A 24,286-nucleotide genomic window follows, 5' to 3' on the forward strand; every position below is an offset into this window, starting at 1 on the left:
CAGTCTAAAACATGGTGTAAGTTTGAACATCCCACAGTTTTTAAAGGAAAAGTCAGCACTTTAAAAGCCCAGTCTCTTTAGAACATCCAAAGTCTCTCTAAAAGTCTAAAATCTCTTGGAAAATACAGTCTCTTAACTGTGGGCTCCTGTAAAATAAAAAATAGATTACATACTTCGTATTTCAAGAGGTAAGAACCAGTGTATAGCCACAGTCTGAACAAAGTAAAACCAAACTATAAATTCAGTTCTGCAGCTTAATGTCTTGCACCTAGGATTCACGATCTTTGGAACCAAAGCACCTGGGCAGCTCCACCTCCTGGGCCCTGCCTCTCACAGCTCACCCAGCACATTTTATAGGCTCAGGCAGGCTCTCCTCCATGGTTGCTCCTTCACCAGTGGCCCCCTGGCCTCTGTTCAAGGACTCTGATCCTGCCGCATGGGGCCAAGCCTCAGCTTTTCTCTATGACCCCTTCCATCCTGGGGTCTCCACTGCCACTGAGGCTGCACCTTCACCAATGGCCTCTCCTGGCCTCTCACAGTGCCAAGCCTCAGCTGCTCTCCATGACTCCTTTGTGCCGTCAAAACCAGTATCCTGTGGGGGAGTTGGGAGACTGTTACACATTCCCTAATTCAGCTGTCAGTTTGAGATGCTGCCTTGGCCCCCTCTGGACACTGCTGACCCTGATGAACATTCCCTGAAGATTTCACCTCAGTGCTGCTGGTCTCTTCTTAATCACATCCGATTTCTCAGCTCCAGCCAACCAGATGCTGTAGTAGACTATTATTGTAAGGTGTGTTATTTTTGTTTATGTTGCATTTGTTTAACTCTGGGAAGCTGTGTTACTGTGCCTGTGTAAAACACCTGATGGTCTAATAAAGAATTGGCCAATTGCAAGACAGGAGAAAGGATAGGCGGGGCTGGCAGGCAGAGAGAATAAATAGGAGAAATCTGGGAAGAAAGATCTAAGATCGAACAGCCAGAGAAGGAGGAGGACTCCAGGGGCCAGCCACCCAGCTACACAGCAAGCTACAGAGTAAGAGTAAGATTTACAGACATAAGAGAACAGGAAAAGCCCAGAGGCAAAAGGTAGATGGGATAATTTAAGTAAGGAAACCTGGCTAGAAACTAAGCCAAGCTAAGGCTGGGCATTCATAAGTGAGAATAAGCCTCTGTGCGTGATTTATTTGGGAGCTGGGTGGTGGGTCCCCCAAAAAAGACCGAAGACCAACCAACAACCAGATGCACATACTCTTTTTTAAAAAAAGATTTATTTATTTATTATGTATACAGCATGTATGACTTCAGGCCAGAAGAGGGCACCAGATCTCATTACAGATGGTTGTGAGCCACCATGTGGTTGCTGGGAATTGAACTCAGGACCTCTGGAAGAGCAGTCAGTGCTCTTAACCTCTGAGCCATCTCTCCAGCCCCCAGATGCACATACTCTTAATTCAGAATAGCACATGAACAACCTTGATAGCGTCATTGAAGAACTCTTCAAGTTCCCTCTGGATCCTCACAAACCAGGCCTCCATTGTCTGCACTGCTCTCAGCATTATCGTCCAGGTTCTCACAACAGTCTCAGTAAGCTCTGAACACCCAATGGCTTTTCAAGCCCAAGGTTCCAAACCCCTTCCACAGTCCTCTCCCCAACAACACGGTCAAGTCTGCTACAGAAACGCCCTATGAATGTGGTACCACTTTTTGTTCTGGTGTGCTTTCTAATTGTTGTGACACTACACTGACCGAAAGCAGCTTGGCTTACAGCTTACAGTCCATCATCGTGGGAAGCCAAGGCAGGAACCTGTCCGAGGGTGGCACTACCCACAGTGGGCTGGGCCCTTCCATCAATCATCAATCAAGAGAATGACCTTATAGGCTTACCTACAAGACAGTCTTATGGGGCATTTTCTCCGTTGAAGTTCCCTCTTCTCAGATGACTGTAACTTTGGTCAAATTGACAAAACTAACCAGGACAGAGCTCTGCTAGAGTGACAGAGAACTCATAGTAAGTTCTGTCATTTGTCGATTCCCTGAGTATCTTTAATAGACATGGGCTTCTGTGAGGGCTGAGGGTTGTGCATTCCAGACAGGAGATGCTATGAGTCCGAAAGTGGAAAAGATGGGATTTGATGAAGGATGGAGTGGAAGGATGGAGGGAAACGGAGAAGCTGAGGCTGATCTCAGCTTCTGAGCAGCAGCATCCATGGTTATGCATCATTCAGGAAGGGAATCATGGTGATGGGGGATGCTTTGAGGGAAATATTTAGTTCTGTAAATCACAGAATGTTTCAGTTGTATGTATAGTCCTAGTCCCCACCAGGAATGAGAAACTTCCTTAGTGTGACAGTTTAGATTTTTATGAATGGTATCCTCCCTGCCTCTCTCTCTTTCCCTCCCTTCTTATTTTCGGAAGTAGGTGAGGTAGATGATCCCAGAATTATCGGTGTTAGGAAAAGATGGAGAGGGAGGGGCAGGAGGGAAAAGACAAGGTGCGGTGTGGAAGCCCTCGGTTTGAACCTGGCATTTGTATTCCAGCACTGACTGTGTGCAGATGCCGCATTCGCGTGTTTTGCAAACATTGCATGTCCATGCCAGTACCAAGGTGGGGTGAGAGATGGAGTCATCCAGATTCAGCAAAGATATTTTTCTGATGGGTTTTTCTTTTCTCGTGAGAGAAGTAGCCAGCTGTGCTGAGGACATTGTGGCCGTTCAGAAATATTAGCTAAGTTAATGCCTCCTCTTCCTGTGCTTGCAGTTTAGCTTAGAGCTTAAGAAAGAGATGAAGGGTAGCGATGATCAAGATGAATGTTAGAAGGAAAAATAGTGCCATCAAGGGTAAGGGTGTTGAAATCCAGTGAAGCGCAATGTAATGTATCAGCCGGTATTTTATAGGGTTTGATGTATTTGCCTCAGTAGGTTTATTCTCCGTGCTGACCTTTTGATGAACGTATTATAATCTGTATTTTGTTGATAAGAACATTGAGACCTGGGTTAAGAGTTCTACCTGAGCTGTGGGGCTAGACTTCGTGGTAGCCTTACTATTCAAGTCTAGGGCCCCATGTAGTAAGCACAGCATGGTACCCCTTGAAAGAACATTCCCATCTTTGTATTTTATGTTCCTGCTCTAGTCTGCGTCTATTGCTGTGATAAAATGCTGACTAAGGCCAGATGCCTTTAATCCCAGCACTTGGAAGGCAGAGCCAGGCAGATCTATGTGAGTTCGAGGCCAGCCTGGTCTACAGAGTGAGTTCTAGGACAGGCACCAAAACTACACAGAGGAACCCTGTCTCGAAAAAAGAAAGAAAGAAAGAGAGAGAGAGAGAGAGAGAGAGAGAGAGAGAGAGAGAGAGAGAGAGAAAGAAAAGAAAAAATGCTGACTAAAGGCAACTTGGTGGGGGAAAGGATCTATTTCACCTATACTTTGGGGCAACAACAGTTTATTGCTGAGGGAACTCAGGGCAGCATCCTGGATGCAGGAACTGAAGGCGGCCCCATGGAGGAATGCTGCTTACCAGCTCACTTCCCCTGCTTCCTCAACTACCTTTCCTATACACCAGGTCCATCTGCTCAGGAATGGGACCAGCACAGACCAATCTGATGGAGGCAATTCCTAATTGAAGGTCTTCTGTTGTCTGTTTTTGCTCTTTTGCTGAGTCTGCCACCCAGCTTCCAAATAAATCATACATGGAGGCTTATTCTTACTTATAAATGTTTGGCCTTAGCTTGGCTTGTTGCTAGCTAGCTTTATTTAACTTTAAATCATCCCATCTCTCTTTTGCCTCTGGGCTTTTGTCTTTCTCTATTCCTTATACCTATATACCTTACTTGCTGTGTAGCTGGTGTCTGGCCCCTGATGTCTTCCTCCTTCTCTGGCTCCTTCCTTTGCCCTCCCAGATTTCTCCTTCTATATATTCTCTTTGCCTGTTAGCCCTACCTCTCTTCTCTCTCTTGCCTTGCTATTGACCATTCACTTCTTTATTAGACCATCAGGTGTTTTAGACAGGCAAAGTAACACAGCTTCACAGAGTTAGACAAAGGCAACATAAACAAAAGCAACACACTTTAAAATAATATTCTACAACATTCTTCTTCCTAGGTGACACTAGATTTTGTTAAATTGACAAAAACTAATCATTAAAGTTACCCTATTAATGTTCTTCTCAGTTATGTCTCTGAGTGAACCTATTTTATAGTTCTGATGTGACCATCTATAACCTTACAGCCTCCTCTTGGCATGAGAGATGGCACCATTCACTTGTCACCAGGGTACAGTGGACACTGTTTAACTGAGACCAGAGAAAGGGACGTTGGAAGCTGGAGACCACATGTGACTGTCCAGGATGGTGTGGGGTGGACAGACTCGGTGGCCAAGTGACATAGGAGTGAGGTGGGGCAGGCCAGCACTTCTGGAAGGCAGAGCATGCTGAGAAGAATGTCTCAAGTGTGTTAGCCTAGTGGCTGGCAAGGGCAGGCTTTGGGATCAAGTATCATATACCCTAAGATTCCTGAGGCTTCTATCAAGTGGGAGGAGAAAGTTCCAGGTGTAGAACATTCTGGTAGGCCATTAGACATCCTGCCCTGTCTGGGTGTATAAACGTGGCTGCTTTCCCATGATGAGGGAGGTCATTCCTTTAACTTACTCTGTTATTTTAGTTGTACATGCACTGGATCATGGAATTTTTGGAGGCAAGTTCTTTACTATTCTTCTTGGGGTGATTTGTACTCATTTCATGGCTGTACTCTTGAGGTCTGTGTTCAATCCCCAACACCACAAAAAGCCCATGTCTAAGTAATTACTTATATTACTTATAATTACATAATTACTTGTAATTACAGACTGCATATGCCCGTGCTTCTCACCTAGCTCCTGAATCTGCAGGCTTGGCAGCATCTCTTGATTTTGTAGTGCTTCTGCATGAATGAATGCTCTTCCGATTGTAACTGCTATCAGTCAATTTTATTGATTGATTGTTTTTCCCCCTTTGGTTTTCAAGTCGTATTAGTTTGTTTGGTTATTTTTAGAGGAAGAATTTCATTGTAGCCCAGGGTTGGCTGCCAGCTTGCTATGTGCCAAGGCTGGGTTGACACACCTGATCCTGCCTCCACCTCCTGAGTGCTACTGAGTGCCACCTCACCTGACATGTCTGTCTGTTTCTATCTGCCCGTCTGTTGGCAAAGTTTTTTTTTTTTTTTTTGCTGATATTCTTTTGATTTCTATTTACAATGCTACTTTAATCTCTTATCAACTCATGTTTAATAGGGTGTCTTTGGATTATTTCTAGCAACCCAGAAGACAAAAACAATATATCTCAAAGATGTACACTTTTGGATTCAGATTGATTCACAGTCCATTTGTTGAACTTTTAGTTGTTGACTTGAGGTCACTGACAACCTTAAATTATTATTCATCATCTGAGGGAATAAGGAGGAAAATAGGAATAAATAGATCAGACTTTGGAAATGCTGGGCACAGATTAGTATGCCCAGTAATTTTGCATTTTCACTTTTTTTTCATATTGAGTTTTTATATGTAAAGTTAATTTACATTTTACATAGTGTTCACTTAAAAATTATTATTTTTAAAGTATGGGTATTTTGCCTGTGTATCTGTCAGTGGACCATGTTTGTGTTTGGTCCCCCTGGGAGGCTGAAGAAGGCACTGGATCCCTTAGACTGGAGTCCCAGGTGTTGTGAGTGCTGGTAATTGAACCCAGGTCCCCTGGAAGGTCAGCAAGTGCTTTTAATTGTCATCTTTCCACCCCTTCAATTCTATTTATCTAACAGCATGCTTTTGAAATGTCACTAGTATCTTTACATGGCCCCGTGACATCACCAGGGAAATTGTTATTGCCAGCTTGGGATAAACATGTTGATAATAATCAGTACTCAACAGATAATATTAGGACTTGAGCCCTGTCAGCGTCCTTAGTCCAGGCCCTTTGCACTTGACCTTGCCATTCTTATTTTTTAAAATTTTTCCCCAGCACCTGGCCCTGCCATTCTTCTTCTTATTATTATTTTCCCAGTACCTGGTCCAGCCATTCTTACTCTCTCTCTTTTTCCCCCCAGTCCTGGGTGTTGAACTTGGGGCCTTGCGCATGCTAGGCAAGTTCTTTACACCATGGTCAGACCCCCAGCTCAGGCCTGATTATTACCTGCTCTCACATGTATCCACCGTGGTTTTGATCATTTCAGTGGTAAGTGAGTACCTCCATAAACAAGTCGGCTAGAGCCAACTCCTTGCCCCTGCCGGTGTATGTAAGATACCGTCTCTTCTCATTCTAATCACCTCTATTCCACAGCCCTCCTTATCATAAGCCACTTTGGTTTTCGACCATGGATTTCCTGAGTGTGTTTTCTGATAGGTCATAGATTGTCAGAGCTATAAGATTATAGATAATGACTCTATTGGCTACTTTATATCACAATCTCAATCAATGTTGTAGTACAGGTCATATCTTCATAACCAGGGTAGTAAATTCAGGTCACTCCTTTTCTGATTGATACACAAGAAACCACATGACTCACTCACTTTTGGGGAGGCTGCCAGTGTCCTGTTATTAAGCCATTAATATGGCCAAACTCCTATGTAGTTTTATTGGGTCCTTGGTTTTACAGTGCTGAATAAGTTAGAATTAGCTCCACCTTCAAACTTCAATACACAAACTGCATTGATAAAGTTTTAAAAATAAACTCACTTCCTCCCATTTATAATCATTGTTAGGTGATTGATTTACTACTAAGATTATCAACAGTGAATATTCTATGGGCTTCTTTTGGGCTAAGCATTCAGTCGTTTGATTTTTACTTGTAGTAATACAGTCGATACTATGATTTTTTTCGTTGTTATGTTATTTTATGTGGGTGAGTGTTTTGCCTTCATGTATGTGAACGACGTGCATGTCTAGTACTGTCGGCGGTCAGAAGTGGGTGTCAGACCCCTGGAAATAGGGTTGCAGAGGCTTGGGGAGCCAAGAATCGAATCTGAGTCCTGCGCCGGAACAGCCAGTGTTCTGAACATTCCAAAAGCTATTAAGTAAAATTATTTTTTTTTTAAAGTTAGTATGTTGGTTCTCTCAGAAGTATCCTCTCGCCATTTTAATAAGAAATTCTCAGTTTTTCACCTTAATTTTTAAACTATTTTTTGCCAAGAAATGAATTTTTTCCCCCAAAGACTTCCTGAGCCCCTGAGTAAAGGAAGATGAATTATTATATTAGCATCCTGTGTCATCTGCTTCTCAGCTGTGTTCTATTCCGGGAGAAACAGCTGTAGTTCTATCATGCTCACACGGCATTGCAGTAAAAGCCATTTTTGTTTTTATTTGCCCCAATTCACTTTCTCTTCTGTGTTGACATTAACTGTGACTGTGCTTGTGTTCATTGTGAAAATAACCAGACCTCTGAGTTCTGTACTTTCACAAATCTGTGCCTCCACATCTTTGCCTGTGACTCAGAGGAACACCTGGGCCCCCCATCTTGTTCTTCTGTCACTAGGCGAGATGAACACCTCTGAAGTCTCCCTTTCCAAAGGAGAAGAAAGGGAACCCGAGGAAACGGCCACTGAGCTTTGGACTCCCGATACATGATAGATAAACTGCACATCTCACCCTGTAGGAATTTAGAGGAGATGCCAAGTGAAGTCTTGCCATCAGATTTATAGTGGCTGTATAAAATTATATGCAAGCATGATGTTTCATTAACTTTATAAAGCAATATATCATAAATACCACGCTTGTATTATCTTCACTGTCTCTACCGTTAATGCTGTGGAGAGGTTAGTTCTTTAATTCCAAGTATGAACCAAGTTGTACTCCATCCATGGAGAACTTCTCATAGCCTGGTGTATATACAGTCATGTTTCAGGCTAGTAGTTCTCAACCTTCCTAATGTGGCAACCCTTTAATACAGTTCCTCAGGTTGTGGCAACTCCCAACCATAAAATTATTTCCATTGCTACTTCATAACTGTGGTTTGGCTACTGTTATGAATTGTAATGCAAGATAACTAACTGATATATGACCTCTGTGAAAGGGTTATATGACCCCCCACACACACACACAAAGGGTCATGACCCCAGATTGAGAACCACTGTTTTAGGAAGTTATGAAGGTGGTCTGCAGGAATGTAATTATTTTGGATAACTGTTGTTTGGCATTTGGAATAATCAGCTCTAAACTTAACTGGTTGTATGAAAATTGCAAGCCTCCTGGGCTATTCAGAGGCGCCCACCTTGATTGTCTCCTTTGCGAGATGTCCTTCAAGCCTCCTCTTGCCTCTGTTTTCCATTTCTCCTCTGGTTCTCATGTAGAGGGTCCTCTGATGGTCTCTTCAGAAGAGGTGGCCCCTGCTTGTGCTATCACATCTACTGGCCTTTCTTTTCAGGTCATAGGGGACACTAATATGTGAGTTTAGTGTGCAAACAAAGGTATTCAGTGGGAATCTAAAGTGTAATTCTGACATTGGGTTTTTGTTGTTGTTTTTTTTTTTTTAAACAGATGAATCATCTCGACTTTTGGCTGATGACTTGGCTTTGTAAACAACCTTAGGGTCCCTCATGAATTTCCCTATGCAAGTTGAGCTGTTCTTTTTTTAGGCTAGTGAAAAGAGGGATTTTATTTTATTTTTTTTAATCAATAGGAACCAACCAGCTATTTCACAAAAACTTTTTGTGTATTCAAGAAGTCAAGTGTGTGGTGACTTATAAAATTCATACTACTACCCCAGGTAAAAATTAAAGGCCCTGTCTAGCTGCTCTAGCAGGAACATTTGAGGATGTGTGCTGCTGATGGTTCCATGTGTCTCAGCTCTCTTTACATTTTTAACCTGGCCCTCTTTCATGTCAGTGGCTTGCCGAAGAGACTTGGGCCTGTCGATAAATGAGAATATCTAGTCAAACCTCTTTAAACAGTTAATGATCTCTCAATGCACTTAATGATTATTTCATACCTCTTTAAATTAAGGATCTGCTTTTACAAAGTCCAAGTTAGATGGCTGTGTCATCATTCCTAATATAAGCCAACACTTTATTGTTATTTGAAATTTCCCAATTTTTTAAGTGCTCAGGACTGAACCAGGCAGGTGCTCTACTACTGACCAACCCCCAGCACCCAACTCTACCTTTAGGAAGTTTCTCACTTCTGGCTTCTTTAAAGCTCTTCATTCTAGACCCACATGGTACCTATGATTGGTTTGCTTTCCCAGTGTCCTTTGCACTGGGCCAGCCCCTTTATTTATGACAGGGTCTTGAGGACAACATGAGGACAGACATGATGGAATGACCCACTTCCTGGACTTGGCTCCTCGACCTCACCTAACACGGCAGTCACCTAATACAATGGCCAGTAGTCACAGGTGGCTGCTGATCTTTGGAGTTGGGGTTCATCCGTACTGAGACACATATTTATAATTCATCTTGGATCCCCAAGACATAGTCCCCAAAAAATGTAAAATGGTTCACTGATCATTTTTTCATATGGATTATGTATTCAAATGTTAATGGATTGTTATGGGTTAGATGATATTATTGTAATTAAATTTTGCTTGTTTGTTACTAGTTAAAAGTACCTACTGGAAAGTTTTATTTGGCTCCTGTTAAATGTCTGTCACGTGCTGCTTCTCAATATATTTTAAAACCAAAAATGACCGTCCTCACTGGACTCATCCGTTCCCCGAGAGGCTAGCAGGATAATGAGTTCCTTAGCTGCACTCAACATTTAATTGCTGTGTAGAGGCTGGTGATTTTCCATGCTAGATGGAGCCTAGAGCACTTTGAGACCTAGCCTCATGGCTGAAATGGTTGCTGAAGATGTCGGTAGTGGAGAGTGTTAATATCTCCACCTGAAATGGGCTTCAGATGCTGACTGTCACCTCTCCTGTCGCTGTGTGGATCCAGAGACATCTGTACTTTATTTATTTTCTTTACTCCTTTGTTTTCAGTGCTGGAAAACCTTGACCAGACAATTGTCTGTCCCAGCTTTGGCTCGCTGGAGAATCAGCAGGATTTCCGAACTCCAGAGTTCGTAAGTACTTCATCTTAAGTTTTCATTTGTCATCAAGATTTCCTTTGAAAAATGAAATCCTGTTCTTCAGTGGCGCGGTCTGGCATAGGGCCCCTCTGTGACTGTTCAGTCTATGGTGTCCCTGAGGAGCAGGTTCACGGAACTTGAGCGTTCCCAGCATTGTGAGCTTTGGGTTTGATTTCACACTGCATATGCTGCTGCTGACAGGAACTCATTCCGTAGTACGGGACCGAGATGTTGCTAAAATTTCCTGCTTCGTTGGCTGGTTCTGTTCCTGTCAGTTTCTGCTCTCCGTAACCTTGGAAATCAGTCTTGACTGAGCACAGACGATGCTCTGGCCAGTGTTGTTATTCACCATGGAGCGGCCCGTGTCCTTCAGGAACCTTCAGTGATACAACCTGGTCGGACTAGGAATATTTTGTTGGTTGTTCCTACCAAGAGGGAAACTAATGTTCCCACTCAGTCAGACACTGAAAATTAGCCATGGCTCCTACCCTCAAGGAATTAAAAATCGTATTAGCTGCCACTGTGATTTTATTAGTGCCTTGTTTAAAGAAAATTAAGCATGCAGGCTGCCTTGCAGAATGTCTTTCAAAGCAGACTTTATATTAGGCTCCTAAGTGCTTGACTCTGTGACTCACGCGAGAGAAATGGGAGAGCACAGCAGTCTTCACCCGGATTCACCCAGTTGTTTCGTTGCCGTAAATAACTTGTCTGCCATTTCCTTCACAGTGCAAATGTGCGCATGTGTGCATGTGCACACTCAAGGTGTGTATGTATATATGTGGGGGTATATGTGTCTGTGTGTGTGTATTTGTTTGTGTATATGTGTGTGTGTCTGTGTGTCCATATTTGTGACTCCATGTGTATGTGTGTGTATATGTGTGTGTGAGTGTGTGTGTGCATGCTGTGTGTCCGTATGTGTGACTCTGTGTGTGTCTCTGTGTGTGTGTGTATGTGAGTATGTGTGTATGTGTGTGTGTGAGTGTGTGTATGTGAGTATGTGTGTCTGTGTCTGTACGCTGTGTGTCCATATGTGTGACTCGTGTGTGTGTGTGTGTGTGTGTGTGTGTGTGTGTGTGTATCTTTTGGAGTTTTTTTTTTTCAAAGTGTAATAACATACCTTCACCACTCCAGTAGTTGGCAGAGCGTGTCTGCATCATGGATTCTGTATGTTTCCAGTCTCTTACTCCTTATGGATTGTCCGCTATGTTGAGCCACAGGATAGAACCCAGACAGTGCTATGGACTGACTGACAAGGATTGCACATAAAAACTATCCCCACAGTGCCATTTCATTTCAGAGCGGTGCTCCTGTGGCGTCCTTGCAGATGGCCTGCTGTGAAAAGCACTTGGCTGTCATACAGAGACCTGGCATTCAGTGACTCCCTGATACAGTCAGTGCGAGTGTCAGTGAGGGGGAACTGTGAGTGCACTCCGCTAGTTCCATGTCTCGAAGGGCAGAGCAATTGGATGCAAAAGCAGACGCCACTGATACGGACTCAGAAGGCTATTCGTCTTTTACCCCGATGAAACTTTATAACACGTCATAGCTGATGTAACAAGAGTTGCATGCAGCAGGGTGTTGGTGTGCCTGGTAAACACACAGACTTCACACCCATTCTCTGCATGAAAACATAAGTTTCCTCAGCAGCTTCTAGTGTGTTGAGGTGCTTGACCCGCCTCAGCAACATCTGCACAGATAACAGTGCACAGTGCAGAAAAAATGTCCATCATTTTCCATCACCAGCATTCGCTTCTTGAGTTTCACGTCTCCGTTTTCAAAGTTAGAAGACTGACTAGTCTGAGATCAGATGACCACAGGTGGAATCTAGCATCACCAACTGCGGTTGCCTTGGACAGACTTATTTCAACCTTGGTTCTGAGGACGTAGAAAGCAGGAGAATCTTCACTTTAGTGTTTGTTGAACTACACTGTTGATATGGTATATATGATTCTCCTGTGTGTGCACTTGACAACACATCTCTGTGTGCCTGTGTGCTGGTTAGTTTTGCCAACTTGACCCAAACCAAGACGCACCTGCAGAGAGGGAATCTCAGCCGAGGCAGGGCCTCCATCAGATTAGTCTACAGCTATGTCTGAAGGCATTTTCATAATTGTTAGTTTTCATAATTCACAATAAAAGGAAGGCCACGGTTTACTGGGGGCAGGGACTTCCCTGGGCAGGTGGGCACGAGTTGTAGGAGAAAGGGAGCTGAGCCAGCCAGTAACTTGGTCTCTGCTCCAGTTCCTGCCTCAAGTGTCCTGTCCTGACTTCTTCAGTGGTGAACTCTTAACCGAAAGTGTGACAGGAAATAAACGCTTTGCTTCCCAGGATGCTTTTGATCAGTGTTTTATCACAGCAACTGAAAGCCTGGTGACTGTCTTTCTCCAATTATACGTTCTTACCATCCAGGAAGGAATTACTTTTTAAGACATATTTTAAGTGTATTCTTTGAGCATTGCATATGTGTGTGTGCATGCATCAAATATAATACATATGTAATATATGTGTGAATATAATATATTTGATCATGTCCACCCTATACTTCCCCCTCCAACTCCTCCCTGACTTACCTACCACCACTATATCTCCCTCCCAACTTCATTTCCTCTTTGCTTGACCTACTGAGTCCAGGTAGTGCTTCCAGTGTGTACACAGGTGTAGGGCCATCTCCTAGGGCATGGAGGACTTACAGGGTGGGGTAGTGGGGGGAAGGTTGCACATCCCTGAAGGAAATGGACTCTCCCTCAGGCAGCAGCCAGCTGCTAATAGCTCCTCTGCTGCCCTGAGGCTTCAGGAAGGAATTCTTTGTGTTCCTGTTCCTTACCTGTTTGTGATGCTCATGACATGCAAGTTCTTATGAAGCTTGTAAACAGCTGCTTGTATATCCTTCCCAGCACTTGTTGACAGTGCTCCTGGGCCTGAGAGGAAACATATATTGCCATATGCTGTCTCCACAGTAAACAAGCAGCGTGTGTAGAGGGAGGTCCCTTGGGAATAGGACACTCCAGGGAACCGTGTGTTATATTTAAGAGAAGCCTTTGATGTAGGCAGGAGGAAGGAGAGTCGAGGAAGACAGAGTTCTGCTCTTCCAGACAAAGGTGAGCCAGACTGATGCCAGGATATCAGGTAAGTTGATGCAAAGCAGATCTTTAAATTGGCGCCAGTGATGGGACCTGGGAGTCAGAGGACCTAACAGCAAAGCAAAGTCGCAAACCATACTGGGAAAAATAAAAGAAGTTGAAAAAGTCAATTCTTTAATTTTTTCCCCCAATCCGGCATTTTGGCGGTTCGGTTGCAGGGTGCTGAATTGCAGGAAGCCACAGAGCATGTTTACTTAAGCCTTATTCTCAAATAGTTGAGATTTTCGGCGGATCAAGAGCGGGTGGTTTTTATGTAACAGTGCATTTATCTAGTTTGTTCAACAGGGAGAAGAATAAAATGTTTTTCTGTCTGCTTCCTTTACAAGATCTATTTTAGAGCAGCGTTAGATGACCAGCCTTGGTCACTGTTGTTAGACAGAATGAGACAGCTCATGTGTCTACTGTGGTTGTCAGGCAGAGCCTGAGTCTTCATTAATCCTGAGGAGACTGACATCCCTGTCAGCTGCTTATGGCCTACAGACAGCAGCAGCTCCCCTGCCCTCCACTCTTCCTCCCTGTAGCCTCCGATCGCTGCCTCACTCACACCACACACACACACACACACACACACACACACACACACACACACACACACACACACTCGTTCTTGTCATCTCTTGCTCCCTTTGCAGACAGAAGCCATCGAGTTAGCCAGAATACTAACATTGTAATGGGGTGAACAGAGATGTAGATACAAGGCACACATGTTCTTGCTGTCTCTAATTTGTGGGAGCTGGGGACCTGTCGAAACTAGAAATGTTAACATGTACTGTCGGGTAAGGCAGATGTGTGGGAGGAAGTCAGTATGAAAAGGCTAAATACTGGTTTACAGAGAAACTTGGTGATCTTGTGTGGTAGGCAATCATTTCAGTCCTGGTGCAGTTTTGCTTAAATGCAGTGAAAATAGTTAACATTTTATTACGATTGTTTTCCTCATACTGCTTTTTTTTTTTTTTTTTAAGTATTGTTGTTAGTGGGAGGAACACATGCGCCATGGCGTTCCTGTGGAGGGCAGAGGGCATCTTTGTGGAGTCAATTCTCTCCTTTCACCTTTACATCTGGTTCTAGGGATTGAACCTGGGCAGTCAGGCTTTCGTATCAGGCGACAAGTAGCTCTACCCTCTGAGCCACCTTGGGTCTTGCAGAGGCCCCCCATGCTGTTTTATTTTTCTCATGTTACCTGCTCTCTTCTGTGAATGGAGTCTGATTCATCACATTACAGTTTCTACAGAGGTAAGTTCATGATCTCGAGAAACGGTGGCTGTCTGAGCAGTGACTGTCAGTGGAGGCATAGGTGAACATAGACTTGGAGGATTAGGATTCTGGGGAAGGGGCTGGTGAAAATGAGGCTGGGACCGAGTGCCTGAGCCTCAGACCATCTTGAAGAGCTGAGACTTAGAAGTTGAGGGTGGGGTCGGTGAGATGGCCCAGTGGGTATGGGCACTAGCCTCCAAGCCACCGTAACCTGAGTTTGGTCCCCAGAATCCAGGTGTTGGGAGGAGAGAACTGACTCTCACAGGTTGTCATCTGACTTAAACGCACACACTATGTGCGTGCCCACGAATGCTCCTGCACACAAAAGAAATAAATGTAAAAACAAGACAAACCAACCAACCCAGGGGCTATAAAAATAGAGTTAGAACTTGGGATCAATTCCATCCTGATGGCAGTGGAACAGAGAAATGTTCTGCTGGGTAGGATGCCCCAGAATCCCAGGACGCCCAGGACTTTCAGTCCCGCATCTGGTTAAGAGCTCTAAGGGGTAAATTCGAAAGCTAGTGAATCATGGCTGGCCCCACAGACTTCATTTCATTCCAATCCCAAGGAGTTGAACATTAGGGTCCACAGTGGGGAGAGGTGATGGTCATGTTCGTTTCTAGAAATGCTAACTACTGACCATGACCCAGGAACTTGCAGTGATCTGACAGCCTGAGCGCACACAGTTGAGAGGCGGGGTGGGAAGGACTTTGAACTAGCATCCCTGCATCTGCCTGTAGCCATGATCGACATGGAATTGTGGAGATGGGAGGCTAAGGGACTATTTTGTGATCTGATCCCCACTGTTACACCCCATCTGTCTTTGTGGAACTTGGAAGTCTGCATATAACTCTCCTGGCTTCTTAGAGGCAGGAGTAATCTTACCACTTCTGATCTAAACAATTTTTCATTGTTTAGCATCTACCAAATTTGGAGTAAATAAATAAAAGTTGGACTGGCCAAAGAATATTAGGATCCCGGCCGGCCGGGCGGTGGTGGCGCCGCGCCTTTAATCCCAGCACTCGGGAGGCAGAGGCAGGCAGGTCTCTGTGACTTCGAGGCCAGCCTGGTCTCCAAAGCGAGTTCCAGGAAAGGCGCAGAGCTACACAGAGAAACCCTGTCTCGAAAAACCAAAAAAAAAAAAAAGAATATTAGGATCCCAACAGGCTAACCCTGGAAGATTAGAAGTCATAGGGTTTAGTAACTTAGAAAATAGACTCAGATGAGCGCGAAAGTGGAGAGGTGAGGGGTGTGACCTTGTTGGAGGAGGTGTGTCTTGGGAGTGGTTCCTAAAGCCCATGCTATTCCCAGGTAGCTCTCTCCTTTGCCTCGTGGCCATGTGAGCTCTGAGCTACTGCCCCAGCACCGTGCCTGCCATGCCCCCCACCACTGCCACCTTCTGGGATCATAACCGCAAATTAAATGCTTTCTTTTCTAAATTGCCTTGGTTTTATGATATCTTAGCATAGCAATAGAAAAGTAGCCAAGACGCTGGTTTCTAAAAATTATTGTCAGCTACCTAAAATTCTGATTTAATCCTCTTCAACCTATCGAAAATACATGAAAACCCCAAGGAAGGGTTCTAAGTATTAATTTCTAAAGACCAATATTTATTTGGCATTTATTTTAGGTACTATACTGAACACACAGAAAAGAATATCCCTTTTTTTTGTTGTTGTTGTTTGTTTTTTTTTTTTTTGGAGCTCATGCTTTGCTAAAAGAGACAAAGTAAATAATATACATATCAAATGAGAAATCATTGGGGAAAATTAATAGAGATTGCATGTGTGTGTATGTGTGTGTGTGTGAGAGAGGGGGGGGGGTTTGCGGTGGTGTATGTGGCAGTTGTAAATAGAGTGCTAGAGGGTATCTCACTGAGAAGTGAAAAGGCCTGATCATGGTGCTGGAGCAATCCGTGTGGAGGGAAAGCTGAAGAGAAACACATCTAAGCAGGAGTGGCCTAGAAAGAGGACTGGAAATGGGCACTTTTGTCCTATGTTCATGGTCATGGAAGGAAATCCAGGCAGCTTGTGGTAGATTGGAAGATGGGGGGAAGAGTCGGTTGGGGGCTTTGTGAAGGCTTTGGTTGCATTTTTAAGTTTGAATTTCATGGATAGATGGGAGGGTCCCCAACAGAGGAGTCCCTGACCTTAGATCTTTTTTCGATGTGTTCAGAATAGACTGTGAAGAAACAGAGCAAAGGCGGGGAGACCACCGGACCTGCCAACCATTTGATATTGTAACGTGATGCTGTCATCTATGGAGTTCATGCTGAAAGAACTCCAAGAACTGAGCATTCCAGTTCCAAAGAAAGGGAGGGAGGGAGAGAGGGAGGGAGGGAGGGAGGGAGGGAGGGAGGGAGGGAGGGAGGGAGGAAGAAAAGTGTTGGGCCTCGTTCATAGCCATCCCTGGCTACATGCAGCCCACAGACCACAGATTGGGTATGTCTTCAAGTGTCTGAACCTATGGGGGCAGTCTCATTTAGACCACCACAGCATCTTTCAGAGGGCAAGGAAGCACTGTAATTTGATCCAGAGGGAGAGGGATTGGCCATAGCAATAGGGATGCTCATGCTTAGATTTGAAAGTAGGAGCTTGTTGGAATATTATTCTGATCACTCATTTACCAGGGACATGGGTGGCAAGCATTAGCAAAGACTGAGGAAGGAGAAGAGACGAAGGAATCTGAAGAGGGGAAGGGATGAGGCAGCCATGTGAAGGAGAAATTTAACATGAGTTTTGACAGTAGCAAGAGCCTGTGTGAGGAGAGTAATTGTATCTATCAGCTGACAAAAATCTAGAATGACACTGGAGATATATGTCTGTGAAGGGAGTGTCTAGATTGGGTTCACTGAGGTAGGAAGACTCACCCCACGCTTAAGTAGCACTCTCCCCCGGGCTGAGGTACCTGACTGAATAAGGAGACAATGAGCTGAGAACTGACGTCACTTCTTTTTGTCTGCTGACTGCTGATGCTCAGCCTCCTCACCTTCCCTGTCACGATAAACCACGTCTCTTTTAACCGTGAGCTAAAACCACCCTCGCTCCCTCAAGTTCTTGTCAGGGGTTTGACCCTTGCAAGTAGAAAAGTAACCAATATGGTCAACGCGATGGCCATGGGCTTGCCCATTCAGGGCCAGTGCGGTAGACATGGCGGCGAGGGGAGGGATGGCAGGGGCAGGCATCTGATTTTACCAAGTCGGCTTGTGTCAAGTCAGTTCAGCAAATCAAGATGAGGATGAAGGAGCTGCGGATGCTTGAAAAAACAAAAAAGAAAGAAAAAAGAAGGGCAGAGGACCATGGACATGAGACATCCGGGGCTGTGGCTGTAGATGCCAGCATGCTTGACACTTTTTGAAGTTGGAATGTTCGAGAGAGAACTGGGGAGAGGTGATTGCTGATGTATTGGATGCTCGTACCAGGGGGCATGTGTCGGTTTTCCAAATACCTCAGCTGAGCAACTTGCAAAGAGAAAGAGGAAAGGCTTCCTTTGGCTCACAGTTTGAAGTTCCAGCCCGTGACTGACTGGCGGGATTGCTTTGGGCCTGTGCTAAGGAAGGAGGAGGTGCACAATGGAACCGAACCTTTCATTTCACGGCCTGTCAGCATATAAACTGAGGATGAGGCCACTGTCCACAACTGCCTTAAGGACACACCCCTAATAACCTCACAGGCCTCACCTCCTAAAGGGTCTGCCACCCCAAGAGTGCTACCTGTGGGCTAAGCTTTCAACACATGAACCTTTAGGGGGACCCAAGATACAAAATATAGCTTAGGAATAAAGATGAGGTCTGGTTTGTAAACCGTAAGAAGGGCTCAAGACAGGCTGAAGCTGTCAATTGTAGGATGTTGAAAGAATGTTGCTGTAATGCAGAATTGAGTGTGTGTGTGTGTGTGTGTGTGTGTGTGTGTGTGTGTGTGTGTGTGTGTGGTGTGGTGTGGTGTGGTGTGGAGACATCACTAAGAATTAGGTCAGGTGTAATGTTTTGGAGATGTAACAGTGAGCTAAGTTTTGAATCACTAATGAATGTCTGGTTGTGACTCAAGGGTCAGCAGATGGCTGCCTCTTCTGGAGAGCCACAGATCGAAGGCTGGAGGCAGTACACGCCGTGAGCTGACTCTGTGTGGCCAAGGGTTCTCCTTACATTACTTACATTGCCATCTTTCAGCCTCAGCCCTACTGGCATTTTGTGCTGGGTTGCTTTGTTGGATTGTCAGGGTGTGTCCTAGGATGTTGAAGATCAGCCCTGTTTTCCACTCAAGAGATTCAGTGAGACCTTCTTGCATGGGGGAGGGGTGACTCTCGGATACTGCAGTTACTGCCAAATGTCCCAGGGGGCAAAGTTGCTCTTATTGAGAACCACATAGTTACAGGAGCACTTGGATGTGTTTCTGGGCGCACTGGGAATGTTGCTGTAATGCAGAATTGAACGGAAGAATTGAATGGATTGTGGACTGAACTAGAAGGCGGAAAATAGAAAATATTGGCCTCTCTTTCAAGGAAGTCTGACAGTGAGACAGGCACACTGAGAGGACGGGAATAAACAAATGGCTAGCTCTGAGGAGGATCCTTTTAAGGGAAGCGGTTGAATCCAGAGCATGGAGGCTCAGAAGAAGGGCATGGAAGGGTTTGCAGGGCACACGGGGAGGGGTCACCCTGGTGTGGGAGGAGCCGCACCTGCTCAGGACCCGGAGCAGAAAGCCCATGCGGGATTATTGGAGTCACAAAGGGAGGCTGGGAGATTCACCAGCTACCAACTGCTTTCAGCCACTGAGCCTGAAGAGGGCACAGGGCGGGAGCAGTTGTAGAGAGGGAGAGAGCAATAGTGTCCCTCATCTGTCCTGCTACAGTGTCCCTCAGACATGAGGAGAAGGCTTCAGCGAGCGGGTGTGAAGACGGCCAAGTGACCCTGACAGGGGGAACTGTGATGTGGCTTTAGAGAAGGAATGAAAAGGAGGAAGAAGAGCTCTGTGATTAGAAACAGACCAGGGGCCCCTGGCCTCTTTAAGACAGCAGAAGAATGTGGTAATGGCCAGAAACGGAGAGGACCTTCCAGAGGGATGGCGGTGTCCTTATTGGCTGTGGCAGTTTGGGCACGGAAGGGACAAGAGCCCTGGTGATGAGCAGCCACGCTACCGAGGAGCCGCAGGGCACTGGCACTGCCGGGGCTGAGTTGGGAGCTGGGTATCCCTGTGTGGTGATGGGTGAGAGATGGAGAGGGCAGTGTGAGCGCGGCAGGATTTTCAGGGACAGCAGTAGGGAAGTAAATGGCCCATTCCGGGGGCTCTCCAACTACGTCCTGCCCACATGGCCCTGTCAGGAATGTCCTCCTGAGATAATGACTAGTCTGGAATCGTGTGAAAAAGTCAGTTTTGCCCTCTCCCTGTCTACCAGACTTTTGTTTGCAGATTTTTTTTCCAGCAGGCGGGTCAGGATTTGTTTCAAAGCTGGGCGTGAAGGCTTCTTTCTATTTGTAATGCCAGTGCTCGGGAAGCTGAAGCGGGAGGATTGCTAGATAGTGAATGGAGACAGGCTGGCCTGTCTCACCCCTGCCCCAAGACAAAAAAGCCAAACGACAACAAAAATCAAATCAAAATGGATTCAAGGATTTTAATCATTTATTGCTCCCCTCCCCCACCCCACCCCACCCCAGCTTTGGTTATTTCTGAGGCAGCTGGATACTGGAGCTATTGAAAGGTATTTTACCGTGTCCAAGGTTTTTCTGGCTAATCTCCCAAGTCAACTAAAGTCCCACAGTCTGCCTCCAATTCCATGATGCTCAGGATGAGTACTTGTGAGAGTGATGTGGGACCACCACCCCCCCTTAGCATCCCTCGCTGGGATGCACACTCTCCTGTGTGCATCCTATCTGTGTAAACAGATAGACAGGATGGCTTTGTCCTGTGTCGTCTGCACTGACCTTTTCAAGTGGGAAGAGAAAAGGACCGCAGCGCCCCCAATCCCAGTCACACAAACAAAGGAACTTAATATTTGACTTGGCCGAAGGACTCTCATAAGAGGGGCGAAATCAGAGATGAATGAGCCAGTAAGAAAGAAGTGCTCACGCGGGCCATTTTGCTGTGTTTGGCATTCACGAGGTGTTTCAACATTGCAAGCTTGCTGTGCATTCAGAAGGGGAAAGGTGAGGAGCTGTGTACTCTGTGGGAATGTGGAAGAATACTTACTCCCTCGGTGTGGCCGTCCAGAAACTGGAGGTATGAATTATTAGGATGGAGAAGAATGAGCAGAAGTGGGTAGACATGCAAAGATGCCATTCAGAAATTTCTGTCTGAGTCAATTCTGTGGAATGCAGAAGGCCCTTTCCTAGAGAAATGGTGGTAATTAGACCATAGGCCCAGCCAGGCCCGGCCCACTGGAGCCAGTTTAACTCAAAATGCCAACAAATCCCATTCTGTACATTCTGGAGCGCTCTAATCATTCAATCGTTGATTTAAAACCGTTAAAATAAACCAGTCCTGTTGGCACACAGGCTGTAATCCCAGACTCTGGGGAGCCGAGGCCAGTGGTTTGCAAGTTCAAGGCTACCCTGGGTAACTTGAGATTTTTTGTCTCAAAATAAAAGATAATGAGAATCTGGCCCAGAGACGGTGATTGCCTAGCGGGCGCAACACTCCTGGTTCAAACCCCAGCAGTCCATTCCCCACAGCTCCGAAGAAGGTAAAAATAAAGTACAACGTCAAGCCAACAAATGCTTAGTGTGACAATGCTGGTGAATGAGTGGTCGCTTTTGGAGCTGTGATAGACAGTGAAGCCGAAGCAAGGGCCCCAGGGGAGGAAGGCAGTTCCCTGTAGGAAGGGGTAGAGCAAACAGGTCGTCAAGCTTCTGTGAATGACAATGAACTCCGTTGAAGTAGCTTAGCCCTGTTGAGCTGTCAGGGGTGTCCAGGCTGCCCCAGGATGGCTTCGGAGAAGTACACCTGTAATCTCTTGTCTTTGGATCAGGGGTAGGAAGATGGGAAGTTCCAGGCCACGGTGAGACTGCCTCAGATCTCTCCAGATAGGTTTAAACTTTCGGGCTGGTGTTACATGTCTGCCACCGTATCCCAAAGCTAGGATACTGGCTTGGGGAACCAGTGAGTGGTCTTGAGGTGATGTGAGGTGATATAGATGATATAGGTAACAGAACACTAAAGTGACAGATGGGACATTTAAAAAAAATGTATGTGAGGGGAGGGGCATTGGTTTAGGGAGGATATTGAGTACAGAGCAGACTGATAAATGAGTGTGTCGAAGTAGGGTTGTGTGTCCCCTAGAATGTTACAGAAGGTCTTTAAGTAGATTGTTTATGAATGTTAGAAAGAGGTCACCAGGAACCAGCATGAGGCTGACCATTTCAGCTTGAACAGAATTCTAGCCTGAACGTGTTATTTATTTATTTTTTTTTAGTGGAGTTATTAGGCAGGTGGAGTAGGGGGAAATGACTATATGTTCATGTGCTTTGATTTCAGTCAGGAAAAATAGGGGGGAAAAGCCTTTAAATACAAAATGAAGAAATATGATCCTGAAGATTGCGCTTACCGGGTAATTGATCGTAGGAAGAATGTGGATAATGGATGAAAATCAATTTACAGAAGAGAAAAATCAATATGAAGTAAGCTCCTGCCCCTGATTCATAAATACCAGCTGTGTAAGTAAAGAGCAGGAGTGTAGAAGCTGAAGGCTGATGACGTGGAACGGTCAGGCCTTGAGCTAATTCAGCCAAGCATGAATTAAGCGTGTGATGACAGTGTCAGGAAGTCCGTGGAAATCCAGGCTGCATCCGCACCTGCCCCCAGAGAAGACAGACCTAGGCTTCTGCTCAGGCTTGGTGAAGCCGTCTCCATTCTGCGTACCCCCTTTGGGAAGGGGACATATTGAGAGGTAGTTCCTGATTCACTGTGCAAGAACCTCACACCATCAGGCAGTAATAATTGTTTGACGAAGATGCAAAGTAAAGGGTGTCTCTCCTTTCCTTCCTTTCTTTGTGCTTCTTAAATAAAAGACAAGCCCTTTTTAAAAGATGTCATTGAAAATTTAAATTAGGTATGTGTGCGTATATATGCATGTGCAGGCTGGTACGCAAGGAGGTCTGAGAAGTGGCGTCCCCTTGAGCTGGAGTCACAGGCAGTTGTGACTTGCCCATTGTGGGTCCTGGGAACTGAATTGAGGTCCTCTTGGAGGGCAATAAGTACTCTTGAACTCTAAAGGGACACCTCTGCAGCCCTGTAAAGTATAGATTTTTTTGTTTGTTTGTTTGGTTTTTCAAGGCAGGGTTTCTCTGTGTAGCTTTGCACCTTTCCTAGAACTCGCTTTGGAGACCAGGCTGGCCTCGGACTCACAGAGATTTGCCTGCCTCTGCCTCCCAAGTGCTGGGATTAATGCGCCACCACTGCCCGGCATAAAGTATAGTTTAAAGACCATGAATGGAAGGCAAAGGTAGCTGATAGACTAATTCCAGTAGGAAGACTTCTCTCTGTGAAAACACCCAACACCTTAGAGGTATTCCCATGCAGTCAGATGAACAGGACCAGAAGAGGATAATGGACACGTGAATCAGGATGTGTCGGTGAGTGGAAAGACAGGCCATGGGTGGCTCATGGAGAGCAGGACTCATTAATGGGATGTGCGGAATGATAGAGTGGCTGTGGCTGTGGATAGCCTTTGCCTTTGGTTCAGTGTATCTCATTGATGCATCTGATTTATTTCATTTTTTATTTTTCCCATATTCAATCTATTACAATCAGCCTCAGAATTCTGACTGATTAAAATCCTTTCCTCCTCATAACTGTTCGTTCCACCTGGTTTTACTCCTTTATTTTCAGAAATCCATGGCTGTAAATGCCTTGTGAATTCTGCTTCACAAAGCATCACATTGGACATTCAGTGAGCTTTCCGTTCCATGGAGATGTCAAAATTAATTTAACAAAAACATGGTGAGGAGGGCAGGAAGCCCTGAGCATTCTGAGCAGTTATGATGTCTGTATTTACCATGGATCTCATCTGACTAGAAGGCATCTGGAAGCACAGCACAGGGATGGCTAGGAATGTTAAGAGTCTGCTGGCCAGCGATCCGACCATGCTGTGACCTGCAGCAGCGTAGATGTGGAAACACAATAAAAATGTAAAGAGAAAACACAGGATGCAGTGGGACTGTGGACATAATAAGAATCCACAGGATTCCTAGGACATCACAGAGGGGAGACCAGGACCAGTGGGATTGGTTCCGTGTGTGGTGATATTTTATTTGTGTACCTCAATAAAGATTATTTGGGGATCAGAGGAAAAAGCCAGCCACTATATTAAACATAGAGGTCAGGCAGTGGTAGCACACGCCTTTAATCCTAGCATTCGGGACACAGAGATCCATTCAAGGCCACACTGGGAACAGAATCAGACATGGTGGCACACACCTTTAATCCCAGCACTAGTTAACCATAGAGGTCTGTATAGACAGACAGGAAGTGATAGAGCTGGGTGGAAAGAGGAAGTGATGTAGCTGGGCAGAGAAAGGAAGTAAGATGGCAGGGCACAAAAAGGTATATAGGCATGAGTGTACAGGAAGTAGCTCTCTCTTGGGCTGAGGATTTCCTAGCTGTAAGAACTTGTGACTTGGCTTGTCCTATTCCTCTGATCTCTCAGTTTTCACCCCAATATCTGGCTCTGGGTTCGTCCGTCCTTCCTTCCTTCCTTCCTTCCTTCCTTCCTTCCTTCCTTCCTTCCTTCCTTCCTTCCTTCCTTCCTTCCTTTATCTATCTATTTATTTATTTTTTGGTTTTTCAAGACAGGGTTTCTCTGTGTAGCTTTGCACCTTTCCTAGAACTCACTCTGTAGCCCAGGCTGGCCTCGAACTCACGGAGATC

General features: G+C 45.3%; 1 protein-coding gene across 4 annotated transcripts in view; it reads left to right on the plus strand.

Annotated features, from left to right (window-relative positions):
• Positions 1 to 24,286, plus strand: part of Ano6 (anoctamin 6) — a 199,320-nt gene that overhangs the window by 76,229 nt on the left and 98,805 nt on the right. For 3 of the 4 annotated variants that reach the window (XM_006974329.4, XM_006974328.4, XM_076556664.1), the window contains one exon: positions 9,941 to 10,023. In XM_006974329.4, coding sequence (XP_006974391.1) covers positions 9,941 to 10,023 — 83 coding nt within the window. Of the gene's footprint in view, positions 1 to 9,940; positions 10,024 to 12,946; positions 13,156 to 24,286 lie in introns of those variants that run through there. The other variant, XM_076556665.1, reaches the window with a different exon arrangement.

This window comes from Peromyscus maniculatus, chromosome 20 (assembly GCF_049852395.1).
Source record: "Peromyscus maniculatus bairdii isolate BWxNUB_F1_BW_parent chromosome 20, HU_Pman_BW_mat_3.1, whole genome shotgun sequence".
NCBI classification, from domain to species: Eukaryota; Metazoa; Chordata; class Mammalia; order Rodentia; family Cricetidae; genus Peromyscus; species Peromyscus maniculatus.